This window comes from Asterias amurensis, chromosome 7 (genome assembly GCF_032118995.1).
Source record: "Asterias amurensis chromosome 7, ASM3211899v1".
Classification (NCBI taxonomy): domain Eukaryota; kingdom Metazoa; phylum Echinodermata; class Asteroidea; order Forcipulatida; family Asteriidae; genus Asterias; species Asterias amurensis.
The window spans coordinates 2913652-2927854 of NC_092654.1; the positions used below are offsets into that span (position 1 = coordinate 2913652).

Consider the following 14203-nt stretch of genomic DNA (forward strand, 5'->3'; position numbering starts at 1 on the left):
CTTTGCTCGTTACCAGGCGAGTTTTTATAAATATTTTGAGTAATAACCAAATGTTTCCAGTGCCTTAAAAACAAAAGAGTGGAATCAAACTAGGCTGTGATGTAGGTGTGGTCAATAGAGGGCGACATCATGAACTGGCACAAAATAATGGCATTCCTGAAGGTCACACACAGTGGACATTTCTCATTACTCTATGGGGAATTCCCTTACAGTATGAGCAATACACTGCAACTGAATCACAAAATACCCAGAATACAAAGGGGTGTGAAAAACCGCATGGTCCGGACCCATACAGTATGTAACCATTCATGAGCTAGCCCCTTTTTATTTTGTAATCCTCCCCTAAAACAGGCTGAAGAGAAATGTTTCCTTCACTAGTTACAATGATAACATGCTCTAAAAGTAAGTACTCCTATTATCAAAAGAGGGTGTACTGTTGGTTATAACTCTTAAAATTAATGGCAATAAAATCCTTTGTTTAGAAGCCTACAGTATTTGACAGTATAAAGCATTTCAAGAAACACTTTTAAGTTAAAACCTCAAAGTAATGTGCTTAAATGTAAAAATATAAAAGATTTTATGCCCCAAAATTTGAATCTTAGATCCTGCATACATGTTCACAAAAAAGAAAAAAAAAAACCCAACCCAACACCCCAACAAACAAACTTGACCTACCCTATCATAATATCCGGTCTGCGGCATCTTGCTGACAATCTTTTCCCTCGCTTTGTGATAAACTTCCATACATTCCCAGCACTCTGTTAGGTCCCTCTCTAGTCTGGTGAACCGCGGAGACTCTTTGAGAATGTACTCCCGAAGCATCTTTTCTGCTGTGTCGGACGCAAGATCGGCGTGCCAAAGGTGGCAAGGTGGATCACCCTCTCCCATCTCCATGATCATACGTGGATGGTTTTTGGGTTTTTCAAACTTGTTGATTGGACATTGAAACCTGGAGGCTAATCTGAAGTAATTCAGTTGAACTGTACCTCAAGAGTTCTAAAAATGGATGAAACATGTTTTCTTTTGTTTTAAAGAATGTTTGTTTTCTCAAGAATTCGTTTCACAATTGTAGAATACACCAGAACTCTAGTGAATGCTTCCTTGTAGCCAAGACCCTCTAAGGGCCGAAGATACAATCTCTCTGAGCAGTATTGATTGATTTCACCCGCATCACCATCCAGTGTGAAGTGTCTGCATGCAAAAATCCCAGCCTGTACAGAGCAAGCCCAAAACCTCAGGCTCAATGGCAGTAAATTCATTGACCCAGTGAACTCTGTCTGGCGCAGGCCTAATGCAGCAGAAAATTTGTCTATTTTAATATTGTTTTCCTTATCTATTTATTCAATCAGGCTTTCAAAACATCAAAAGCTCACAGCTGTTATATATTAACTAATGTACCATATCAAAAACATGAGGAAAAAATTATAAGAGATGACAAAAAACGTAAAGCAAACAGAAACCTAGGGATTGCCCAAAAGCAAATCAGATCACTATTCAAATGAGCAATCCCTTTTTTTTAATAACAAAAACAAGCAGTCCAAAAGCTTGCACTTGGTTTCATGTGGTACCTCCAATGTTTGAGCCTGCCCATTATTTTGCCTCTTTGTTGGGGGTCTACAAAATGAATTCCCAACACGCAGCATGAATGTTAGGTTACACACTGAATGTTCATCATGAAGAGGATGATAAATTAATAGTCTGTAACCACTTTGGATTGCACGACACTACATGCACTATGCAGCACAGTAAAAGTTTTTGCAATCTGTATTCGCGCCGTCCGTGGATTGTAGCATTCAGGTCTGTAACTTAATAATAATAGTACAGCATTCAGAAATGTTTAGGGGTGTTATAAAATAAATATTGACTGCTTTTAGACTCGTGCAATGATTAAAACTATGACTCCCTCTGTGATCCCCGGAGCATTCTAGGACGCTACGGGGATCACCTCGGGAGTCATAGTTTTAACCATAGCACTCGAAGCAGTCAATATTTGTATACTAGGCTAGAGAACAATCAAAATAATAGACGACCAGAATGAATTAGGCATACATTACAACAAAGGAGTCTAGCCCTAGACTAGAGTAGAGTGCTTTTTGACATGGAAGGAGGTGTAGAAATAGCCTCCAGGGTTTTGGTTGGCGACCCAAACCAAAAACTGTTTCTGGCGTCATAACCAAAACGGTAACCGAGCTCACAACTCGAGTCTGAACAGCAGAACCAACGACAAACAACCAAAACAGTTTTGGTTTTGGGGTCGCCAAAACGCGCATTTGCAGAGTCAAACAACAACACTCAAAACAACAGTCACGACTGCGTACCTACATGTACCTCGTCGTATTTTTGCCGACTAACTTAAACTAACTAATAAAAAAGCCCTCTGGTTCTACGACATGTCCGAGTACCTTCCTAATTATTCTTTACTGCTCTGTATCCATCACCTGCTTGTGTTTTCCCATCAGAATTTACGGGTCACTTCGACATCCAAATGTAAAGTTTCTGCACCATAAAGTTTGTTCCATAACTTTTATTGATTGTGATACCGATGTTTTGGGGAATGTCAGACAACTCGTCCGTCGGACAACTCGTCCGTTCGGACAACTCAACCGTCAGACAACTCGACTTGGGGTCAAGACAAGTCGACGGATGGCCGTGACGGGGCTCAGCACGGGGCGGGATGGGTAAAAAGCGGCCTGGGGTGGGGATGTACTGACTAGCGACTTGGCAATAATGCAAGGGCGTTCCCCAGGGGGAGGGGGTATATTATGGTGGGTGGGTTTATATCCGGGCAAACAGATAATTTTTTTTTTTTTTTTTTTTTTACCATTACCCGCTGCATTTTCATTGCTTGTACCATAGAGCAATGATCGAGTTGTTATTGTTGTTGGTAATAAAGTAAATAAAAGTAAATCTTCTAATAATAGAGCTGTATGTTTTACTTATTTAATGTTTTAATTGTGTTTTTTTAAATCTTTTATTTTGAATAAATTGAAGACAACTGCTAACTGGCTACACATAGAGTCATACCATGGTCATCTCATAGTCTGTTTTTGACACAAAGTCTCGAGATAGTCACTTAACAGATGTTTCTGCAAGTATGGCTTCACTGGAACACCACACTTCTCAAAGTTGTCTCAAAGTCGAGTTGTCCTAACCGTCGAGTTGTCTGAACCGTCGAGTTGTCCGAACGGACGAGTTGTCCGACGGACGAGTTGTCCGGTTTCCGTTTTGGGGATGCATGGACGATTGTGTGTGTGGCAGGTTTCTTTAACTGCCGCCCTCTATCGCCAACAAGTAACATTTTGGAAGTGACACCGATTGCCTGCTGAAAGGTTTAAATCAACCTTCATGAATTTTATTTTGTACAAAAAACAACAGTTAACCACATCAAACATTATGGATTTCCATTCTTAAAACAAGGGAACGCACATAAATTATGATCACAAAGTCCCATTCCCATCCCAACACTGTCATAGAGGTAGCCTCTCATCAAGGCGCTCGCGGGGTCTCTCTGAATGATATACTTGCAAAAGAGCGCCACCACGGGAAAGACGAACCACTCCGTAGCCTTTGTTCGTGTATAAGCGGTGATTTCGCTTACCAAGTGTCCAGTTTAGTTAGTGATAATATACATAAAAATGTAGAGATACATAGCTTTGGATAACATTTCCTAAAGCCAAGAGCAGTTTGTGCAATATTAGACGCTAGGTGGCAGCATACATACAGGTAATTTTTCCTTTTTTTGTTAATCCAATCCGAGAGGAGGCCCTATAGGCATACTCAGTAGAAATCATCGTCCAAATCACTTCCCAAGGAAGTATTATTATATACATTGAGACAATGTTTTTATTGATACAGTGGACTCAGCAGTATTGATGCTATCACAGTTTCGGCACGAGTGTTAACCACCTTAAAGGCACAGTATGAACACTTTTGGTAATTACTAAAAAAAAAAAACTGTTAGCATAAAAACTGTTACTTGGTAACGAGCAATGCAAATGGAGAGCTGTTGATAGTAAAACATTGTGAAGAACTGTTCCTTCTGAATAAAATGTAGTTTTTGAGTTTTTTTTCACTCAAATAATAAGACTTCAGATGTATGAGGTGTTTTATTACGCAGCTAAAAGCACATTTTGTGCAACAAGGGTGTTTTTTCTTTCAGTGTTCTCTTCCAACTTCAAAGAACTGATTTGTTATTTGAAGCATAATATTATGATCTGAGATACACCAAGAGAATGATAATTGGCTTCCAGGATTACCAAACGTGTCCAGTGCCTTTAAAGTATTGCTTTTGGTTGTTGTGAGCAGACGACTCAATTTCAATCAAGGCAGACAATCACTCATAAAGGCGCGAAGAGCAGCGAGCCCTTATTTAGTTTTCAGCTCAATCCAATTCATGAACCTTTGATAACTGGATCTGATTGCAGGGAAGATGGTTGCGTTAGGTGTGTTCGCTGCTTTACTGACATTTACAAGTGGTGAGTAACAATGTAATAGAGAGTGTTTAAATTCAGTGCCAGAACAATCGAGCCGCCGAATTTCTTACCAATACGGCGCTTCAATTTTGCTGTGGTCGACTTCACAGAGATTTTCCTAACTTAGGCTGAGAAGTCCTTTACATCTTAAGGCTAGTTCTAAACTAGGACGAGTAACTCGTTCTTACTCGATGAGACTCTTTTTTCTTCGATGCGGTCGCAAGGGACGCACGTTAATAATAGTCTTAAATTGCTCATAACGAATGATTTTCGGGGGAACAAAACAAAATCCTATATTTTAGGCGTAAACTCCATCCAAAAATAAATTATTTAGAAAATTAATTTACCACTTGCCAAATGCTGATTTATTTCGTGAATGGATTAATTTAAGCCTAAAAAATAATTGTTGACGGGTGGTGCCGTTTCAAAATGATACAAATGGCAAAATCATTAAAGTCACCTGGAAGTGGTATTTTTTCAAAATAAAGCTTTTGTCACTAATATATGTGTTTTGATGAGTGGAATGTGAATAAACAGTTAACTAAGGTTTTAAAAAATCAGTTCTTATGTTATTTACAAATTTAAGAGTAGACCCCGACCCGAGAGGGCGCTGTTCATGACGTCAAACGAGGCAGACTTTGCCTGTAATGCGTAGAGTAAACACAATTGCAAAGTACATGTACGGACCAATTCGTGAGTTTGTACGTTTAAAAAAATTTTTTTGTTTTTTTCCGGCAATGCCGACCAGGTGTATTGCTGCTGAATGCAGAAAAACACTTTTTGAAATGTACCAACTCACGACTTGGACGTACATGTACTTTGCACGTGTGTTTACTATAAGCATTACAGGCAAAGTCTGCCTCGATTGACGTCACAAAAGGGCTAGGCGGAGTCAGCCCCCAAACAACTTTATATATTTTTTAAACATATAAATCGTGACAAACAATTACTAAAAAAATTGTTTTATTGTTCGTAATCATATACTTTTATGTTTGAAAGAAACAAAATTATATTTCCAGGTGACTTTAACAATGGACTAAACAAGATGCAAAACAACATGCAAAATTAAATGAAATTGGCTGATGGACGTGAGATGATGTCAGGATCCAGACCGTTAAAATACGTGGTGGATTTTCTTTAGCGCAATACCTTAACTTGCGGCCCTTACTTTTGCCAAAAGAATTTCATTTCATGATAATAATAATGTTTGAAGGTAGTTCTCGAACGAATTTTGACACAAATGATGCTGTTTTATCACGAAAAGCACCCACCAACTTCCACAAAATGCCACGGACAATGTACACAACAATTTTATGTCAAGCATGTAAAGTTGTTCTTGGATGTAAGATAATGCTACACTATCATGTCAAACAAATTATTCATTGTTAGTTTTTTAATTAACGATCGCTTATCATTAACTATCGGCTATCATTAAACTATATACGAAAGCTTCAACTTTCTTTAAAAAAAATAAGATAATTAAAATTTTAAATCTACTCGGTCGAATCGGCCAAACGTCGGACCATATCATTTCTAGGGGGCTGTTGACACATCGGACCAGACATAACGACGACCAGTTCAGCGAGATGTGCACTTGGTTCTACAACAAAATTACAGATAGGTCACTTTGTGGATCCAGCAATCTTCCAAAGGTTGATAATGCTGGCTCCAAGCCCATTGAGGCACAAGAATGCGTCCTATACTGGACATAGGCTAAACCTTATTAGGCCACTTGGATGCAACCGTTTTGCACTGTATGCAAAAAGACAAAAAGCACAAGAGACATCCTTCTTGGCGTAACAACTCACTTCTCAAAATAGAATAAAAGAGAAAACTAAAATACGAACGGATTTGCTTATTGGAAATTATCTCATTTTTGACATGACCTTTTGGAGCCTAAAATGATGATGAGCGACCTCTATGGTGGACACCCTACCCGTGAGGTCATAGATATTGTGTCTAATTTTCGACTTAACCCCACAGGTGTCCAAGCATTCGTTTAATACACCAAAACATGAATTAACATTGCGAATAACCCGTTTTATTTCCAGTGGTCGCACACACATGCTACTTTTCCCAAGAGCCAAACCATCTGGTCAACTCGGACAAATATCATTGGGTTCTGTCCGACAACCCGTGCCTATGCGCACAGTTCCGGCTCGGTGGTATCAACACGGTGCCGTCAAAACGAGCCACCGAACCCATCATCCGATCCTTCGATGCCTCGCTGCTAAGGAAACGCCCGGACGACATTCGAGATGCCATGGGTTGCGTTAAAGGTATAATTGATTGTGATTAATAGCCCCATTTATGCTTTCTCCCCTTCGCATTCATTCCATCTGCATCAGCATCAGTCAAGGAATGTTTACTTAGCGCCGCTGTAGTTAATCACGTCGCTTGTGTTTTTAGGGCTAATTAGATTGGCTCTACGTCAATAATTACAAATGCCCGTGAGAAAATTCGACTCCACTCGTAGCAACAATTATTTAATTCACATAGTTCTCGTGGCTCACGCGCTGCATTCGTCAACAACGAAAAGCTTTTCCTTTTTGTAATTAAATTGTTGTTAGAAAAAAATCTATCACAGTCGTCATCGCATTGTATCGCTCACGTTTTATTATAACGATTTTGTTGTTGTAAGTTTAGCATTTTATCAACATTTAGTAGGATTTGAAACTTTGCATGTATGGTGGAGATACGATATGGAAAGGTTTGCGGAAACACCATGTAATGACTATCTCTATAATGAGTTGGGGTGGTTCTGAAAAGAACCGTTGGTTTAACTCGACGTTTCGATCAGTATGCTCTGACCACCCCAGAGCCGGTTTCACCACGCATCATCGAGCTCAACTTCCCGCCTCTATTTCCAGCCTTCGTGCATCACCAAGCTAATCCGCCCCCACAGTACTTAACCAGCATGCAGCGTCAGAGTCCAGCTTTCTTCAGAAGACGATCAGAGCATACTGATCGAAACGTCGAGTTAGACCAACGGTTCTTTTCAGAACCACCCCAACTCATTAGAGATTCATTACATGGTGTTACCGCAAACCTTTCCAAATGCTATCAACATTGTTCACTCATTATTCTCTTGAAGAATAAACACCAATTGAGATGTTTTTGTGGTTAATGGCATGAGTTGATTCATGGCTCGGAAGTGTTTCTTTTTAAAGATTTTGTTTTCAAATTTTGTCAACCTCCCCAACCAACCCCCCCCCCCAAAAAAAAAAAACACAACAAAAAACACCCAAGACACACAAGAGAAAAAGTTACTGACTGCCGTTTAAAGTACCAACATAACAGAGTTTATATTATTCATTGGAGCTGTATTAAAGACTTCTCAATATTACTTTTAATAATTCCATTGTATCAAAAACACTTATCAATGATTCTCTGTTAACGACAGAATCTTCTCTCTACAATACAACCGCAAGTGGGAAGATCATGTACCCTTTTGATTCATTCAACTCTGCCCTTCTTGTCTACATTGACGTAACAGCCTCAAAATTTCGCATTTACCTGACTACTGAGGATCTATCATCTCCCCCGCCCTACAAAATAGGTAAGGCACAACATAACATGTCTGACCATTATTTAAACTAGTTTAGTACATTGACGAAGAAGTAGTGGTCAAGTTCACACACAAGGATAAAAATGGTTAACTAGTGGTTGTTTAATGACGTACGTAGGTCATGCGCACAGAAGTTAGTTGAACGACTATTTTCATTTCGTCTCATCATAGCCTATAGTTTGACAGAACTAACCAGGAATGTTTAGCAGCCCTGTTTTTTTTTTTTTTTTTTTTTTTTTTTTTTTGGGGGGGGGGGGTGTCGACGGTTAGGATTATCTTGATCTTTCTTTTCAGATGGACAAAAATAGGACTCGACAACAGTTATACTGGGAAGAAACTTATCCAAATATTATGAATCATTATAATAGATGTTGAATTTGCATCGGGGATAAAGAGTATTAATTTTGGCTTTACCCTTACACCGTTGTGTGTACAGGCACTGTATACTCAGTACTTTCACGAGTCTTGAGAAGAAAAAAAACACAAAAATATTACTCGGGTGGGGTTCGAACCCACGACCCTTAATTCTGGAGCAGTGTCGGAAGTGTTCGAATCCTTTGTTTCACCAGCTGGTTAGCACAACGATATAGAATATTAATTATGGTTTTCCCCTTTCATTGGGTAGAATTCAAAGGAGACAGACTATCTGTTGCGAAGCTGCTGCACCGAGAACCCGGTGTCTACACCGATGTGGCATCGGAGGTAATTCCTGTCTCTGCAGCAGACGGTCGACATTTGTGGCTCTACTATCGGTATGGCGCTTCTTCTGCCGTCATTCAAGTTGGGTTGGGTCAGAGTACGACAGAGTACGTCGATCAATCCCCACTTCAGGAGACAACGTATCTGGGTACCTTCTCTAGTGAGGCTGCAGAATGGAATCTTCGTCACTATCTGAAAACCTAGACCGCATGTAGGTACTATCTGCAAATGGAAACTCAATCAATATCGCAAAACATAGACCACGCCGTATCTATGTACTTTCTCTACAAGGCTGCAGAGTGGAATCGTTGTCGCTACCTGAAAACACAGACCAGGTATCTGGTACCTTCTAAATAGCAAGACTGCGGAATGGAAACTTCGTCACAACCTGAAAACCTAGTTAGACCACGTATCTGGATGCCTTCCAAAACATAAACCAAGTATTCTGTGTCGGCTACCCTCTCCAGCAAGACTGCAGAATGGAAACGTCGTCACTCTCGACCATATCTTGATGCATGTTATAGGGCTGCAGAATGAAATTCTCCCCACTCTCTAAAAACCTAGACCACGCATTAGATGCCTTATCGGGCCTCTTGACTCGCATCATTATACGTGTGAAAACATTCTGTATGAAGTACCTATAACCTACGGACATTATGTCACCATAATTTGTTTAATTGTTTGGACGATCTTCCCTACAAGGGAACTCCACTAACTCCCACAAGGGGAAGCTGGCAACATCCAACCTCTCTCACACAAGCATGTTTAAAGTATTTGATTATGAACTGCACAAATTAGGAAATTGTGATCTAGTAACTGGACGACAATACTTGTTCTAATAGTCATTGTGAATTAGCAGTTTTCTTAAGGGATTCGAATGTAGGCCTGGTTAGCTCAGAACCATTAAAGGGGATTTTAGTTTTTGTCAAACGGGTTTTGATTGACGCCGTCACGATCAGATCAAGAGACTACATTGCCAAAGTCTCGAAATCATTCGAAATAGAAAAGGTAGCAGTTGCCACGTGATATGGACAATCTGCAACAGTCGAATTTTAAAAGATAATTTATGTTTAAATATCCTCAGCTCAGTCAACAGCACGTCTTGAAGTGGGGGGGCATTTTTGTTTCACTCTGAGAAACGTTATTGACAAAATTTCTACCTCATGTGGACATTGAGTCGAAGTTTATGTTTCCCTTTTGATGTTTTGCGCCAAAACTACTCGTGGTAGGTAGCTTCACTATTTGCGGCAGTGTACAAGAAGACAACTTTTGTTAGAATGAAAGCAATTTATTACGGTGCACGTGCATCGAGCAGAGATGGGAAGGGCCAGCGTGAACGATAGTGTTTACTCTGGAGTTAGAAGTAATGCATTTCGCTCAACTATACATTAAAAGGTCTTAGCAATAACGGAATTCATTAGAAGCACAGCTCGTTCAGCAGAGAAATGAGTTATTGAGGGTAATTTGATGCCAAGATAAGCTTCTAACCCACATGCCAAAAGAGTAGCCCTATACAATACTATAGTGAAGTTGTTGCAACGAGTATACATCAGTGTTACACACATCAGTGTGCATGTGTTTAGCTTAAAACAAATTGTATTCTTCATCACCAATGTAAAACTTTTACACAACGATTCTTCAAATTATAGTTATGTAAATAAATGGGTACCAGACATACTACTTTATTGAGCAGAATGCAGTTTGTTAATAGCGTATACGTGCAGCATTAACTTAATTTATATTCTAACCACTGTTTGTTGTGTGCACAAGCTCCGAACACGCAAACAATGGAAGTCGATACTATATTCCGTTTAATTGAATTCAACATGCTTGACAACAATAACCCTTTATCCAGTTCCCACTCAGGTTTTCATTCCAAGACACTCCTGTAAATGGAAATATAACGCCCTCTCTCGGCTGTTAGACAACACGAGTGTTTTCAAATTAAGACTAATCCAACAAGTATAACCTGTGGGCACTGTGTAATCCTTTTTCACGAAGTTCAAATAGCACCTCTTCAATCAGTTTGCTCGGAACAAAAAATCTGCTAAAACCTCGTTGAGAATCTTAATTTACCGGAGTATGTTATGACTCATTAATTTTTCAACAGAGGGCTCCCTACTAAGGCAGCCGCCCTCTGTCGATGATACATCGTTCAGTGTGTTGATTTTCAGTTAGCCTGAACACCTGACGTCACAGTTCGAGGCTCGTGAATACAATAACGCCAGAGAGTAGCCTCGAGTCCAGATCAATTCCCGTCCATAATCACCTTTCACCTACATTCATTTTACATGGAGAAATTGCAGCTGCCAGTTGTCACATAGTAATATAGGAATGGAAAGCCTACGTCCAGCAAGGTTATCCAATGAAAACATTTTATCCAATGAAAATACATGGGTCTAAAAAGGAAGTCTTGCGGATAAAGACAGGAAACCAGCCTAAACACAGTATAGGCTTACAGTACTCCTATAAAACACACCAATACTGCCGAGAAAGATACAAAAAACACAATTCAAGTATTGTGTTCGTTCAATAGGCCCCACATGAAGCCGCCATCAGACAGTGTAAACATGAACACCATCAAGACGTCCACTAACGAGTCGAAGGCTTGGACGTGCCCCGATTTAGATGTAAAATACAAACAGAAGTAATCAAATTTCACACAGAATACAAATATTGCACCTCGTGAATGTACACTTGGTTGTCGAGGCCCAGTGTGGTTCGTAGATGGCAAGGGCCCAACTTCATAAAGCCTGGAAGGACGCAAACGTGCTAAGCACAGAATTCTGAAAAGTGTTTAGCTGGAACAGGTTACCAGCCAACACCACATTAAGTTTTACATTGTTGTGGCTGGTGCTCCACTTGTTGTTTACTAAGCAAAGACTCATTTTCTCCCCTGCTAAACAGGGTGGTCGAGCACGGATTTTTCCCCACATGACTCATTAAGAGAGTATTTATGCACATCTGTGTGGTAAAAAAAAAATGAAGTTATTGTTACATTCATGCATCTCCATCTGTAGTCTCATTGTTTGATATAGACTAAAATGTTTACCCCACTGCAGTATACACAACATGAGTCAACTGTCATCGCAAGCCATGGTAACACGAGTCAAGTCTCACTGCACTTTTCTTCAAAATGATAACATGAACCAAACAGTTATGAATTGCTCACATTTCCGTCGAAACATTTTCTTGTACTTCCCTTTTCCCCCATTAACGTCCATCCACTTTGCCCGAGTAGTTAGCCAAACCCATTGCATTTAACAAACGATTGCAGTACAAATTAATTATTTTTTTGTTGAGTTGAAATTCCTTTCCTGACCGCTTTACCGCCGCTCCCTGATGTGCAAACATTATTTTCTTTATATAGTACTTTCATTTCACGACTCAGCAAAGAAATTCTTAATTCAACTCTTATACAGTTAATAATTACTACAACCACTTTGCAATATTGCCTCAGAACAAAAAGGTCGTGCATATAGAACTGCAATGAAATTAAAAATGATCTTTGATTCACCAACAATAGTCCTCATACCACAGTGCATCAATAGAACTGCTCGAGTATCCTTGACATTTTGTATATCTCCCCTGTGACGAAAACTTGATGATTCTTAAACTTTTTTATTTTTGTATATTATTTAATAATGCGTTAATGATTAACAGACTGCTGCGGTCATTTTGTCCGAGCGGTAACTTATATTGTGCATGAGAGTATCTGTAGACAGCTCAGCAGCCCACATTCAACAAAGCACTGGGTTGGAACACACCATGGAGAACAAACAAGTCTGCGATGCGAGTAACACTCTCAACTATTCTCAAGATCCTTCTGGAGCTTCTAATTTCCTCTACAACAAAACCACCCTGACGATGAGAATCGTTGTCATGCCACTCATTCTCGCGATAGGGCTGCTCGGTAATCTCGCGTTCTTGTTTGTGGTGACGAGAGTTCGTTCCATGCGAACTGTCACCAACATGTATCTGACCAACCTCGCTGTGGCCGATATCTCCTTTCTCCTTCTGAGCATTGGAAACAGACTACTCCAATACTTTCTAAGTCCGATTCCTGGTGATCAGGCGTACATGGGGCTTCCTGGCTGCTCACTCGTGTACTTCCTACAACATGTCTCGAACTGGACGTCTATCTTCATCATAACACTGGTCTCTATGGAGAAGTATTACGCAGTCTGTTATCCACTCAAACACATCTTACTGCACTCCTTCCCCCGTACAAAGAAACTTATCATCGGTGCCTGGTCTGTAGGTATTGTCCTTTCAGCTGCAATGATACCTGCCCACTACAACATGTACTATTATTGCATCGTCTGGCCTGTTGAAATTGGAACCTTTTCAGACTTTCCAGATGTCATTGGAGTATGCGCTGGCATTCCTGGAAACTTATGGCTCGGTAACTTTTCAAACTTTTTTCAAACCATACCGTTCGTCTGCACTTTTCTCTTCAACGGTTTTGCCTACACACAAATCATTCTGAGACTGAAACAACGATCACGTGACGACTCGCTCTCCAAAGAGGTCATGTCGAAGAACACCCGGGTACGGAACCAAGTCTCTATAATGCTTATCGCAAATGGGGTAGCCTTCTTTATATGCCTTGCACCGTTTCAACTGCTCTGTCTTTCAGTTGGTATACTGGACCTCACCGGAGAAGTGGTAAACTTTGAGGTGTTCGTGCATATTGCGCAGATTATGTTATACCTAAATTCCACCTTAAACCCGTACATATACAACGCGAGCAGTTCGGTCTACCGGCAGGCGTTCCGAGATGCATTCACAGGTCGTAAGTCCGCCCGAAGGCGATGGTATCTCAAGACGAGACGACATGGCAATGGCACCCCGTCACAACCACGTCACAACAAGGGATTCTCAATGCACAAAGTTACCTCAACATCCCCGACGTGTAACACACAATGCGTTGAATGTGCAACTGTAAGCAACTCCACCAGTCTGCATCTTCAATCCTAACTCTGTTGCCGTCGTAATCCAATTTACAACTCTGAAATGATGTCGAATCACTCCTCAACCTTCTGAATTTATATCACTGCAAGTGCATATACGTTGGGCTTTTTTTCGTCGAATAAAAACCGATGCTTCGAGGAAAGTGCAACTGTTTAAGCAACTCCAGAAGTCAGTGCATCTTACACTGTCATCTAACTCTATAGCCTTCAGAATCAATTTTGCATATCTCAAATGATGTTTAAAATCATTTCTAATAGTCTCTACTGATCGTCGATCGCATCATAACCAGAGCTTCGTGGTGCGCACGATGGAAAGCCAATCTTCTCAAGATCCGACCATCTGAGCGTGGGTCGTCCTGGCTATTGTTTGTTTAAGAGTATCACTAAAAAACTTCAGAATCAAAATTGATCCAGTTCCGGGACCCAAGCGTCTGACCCTATTCTGGGTCATGACCCGGAATTATGTCAAGATGAACAACGATTGATTTTTG

General features: G+C 40.3%; 3 protein-coding genes across 5 annotated transcripts in view; 2 read left to right on the forward strand and 1 right to left on the reverse strand.

Moving 5' to 3' along the window:
• LOC139939764 (uncharacterized) overlaps positions 1–2543 on the reverse strand; it is a 29164-nt gene extending 26621 nt beyond the window's left edge. For 2 of the 3 annotated variants that reach the window (XM_071935871.1, XM_071935868.1), the window contains exons 1-2: positions 2403–2543; positions 676–996 (exon numbers count right to left, since the gene is read on the reverse strand). In XM_071935871.1, the coding sequence (XP_071791972.1) occupies positions 676–900 (225 nt within the window). In that variant the 5' untranslated portion in view covers positions 901–996; positions 2403–2543. The remainder of the gene's footprint in view (positions 1–675; positions 997–2402) is intronic. The other variant, XM_071935870.1, reaches the window with a different exon arrangement.
• Positions 1689–10376, forward strand: LOC139939767 (uncharacterized). Its single transcript, XM_071935878.1, has 5 exons — positions 1689–1797; positions 4425–4475; positions 6524–6751; positions 7876–8031; positions 8666–10376. The coding sequence occupies exons 2-5, from the start codon at positions 4430–4432 to the stop codon at positions 8941–8943; spliced, it is 708 nt and encodes a 235-aa protein (XP_071791979.1). The 5' UTR covers positions 1689–1797; positions 4425–4429; the 3' UTR covers positions 8944–10376.
• Positions 10377–12444: 2068 nt separating this feature from the next.
• On the forward strand, positions 12445–13719 carry LOC139939534 (thyrotropin-releasing hormone receptor-like). The gene has a single exon (XM_071935531.1). It carries the CDS (start codon positions 12445–12447, stop codon positions 13717–13719), a length of 1275 nt encoding a protein of 424 aa, XP_071791632.1.
• Positions 13720–14203: the final 484 nt, after the last annotated feature.

Coding starts and splice junctions, on each gene's coding strand:
- LOC139939767 (XM_071935878.1), top strand. CDS start 4,430: ATGGTTGCGTTAGGTGTGTTCGCTGCTTTACTGACATTTACAAGTG. Junction 6,752..7,875: donor TGCCATGGGTTGCGTTAAAG/GTATAATTGATT, acceptor TGTTAACGACAG/AATCTTCTCTCTACAATACA. Junction 8,032..8,665: donor TCCCCCGCCCTACAAAATAG/GTAAGGCACAAC, acceptor TTCATTGGGTAG/AATTCAAAGGAGACAGACTA.
- LOC139939534 (XM_071935531.1), top strand. CDS start 12,445: ATGAGAGTATCTGTAGACAGCTCAGCAGCCCACATTCAACAAAGCACT.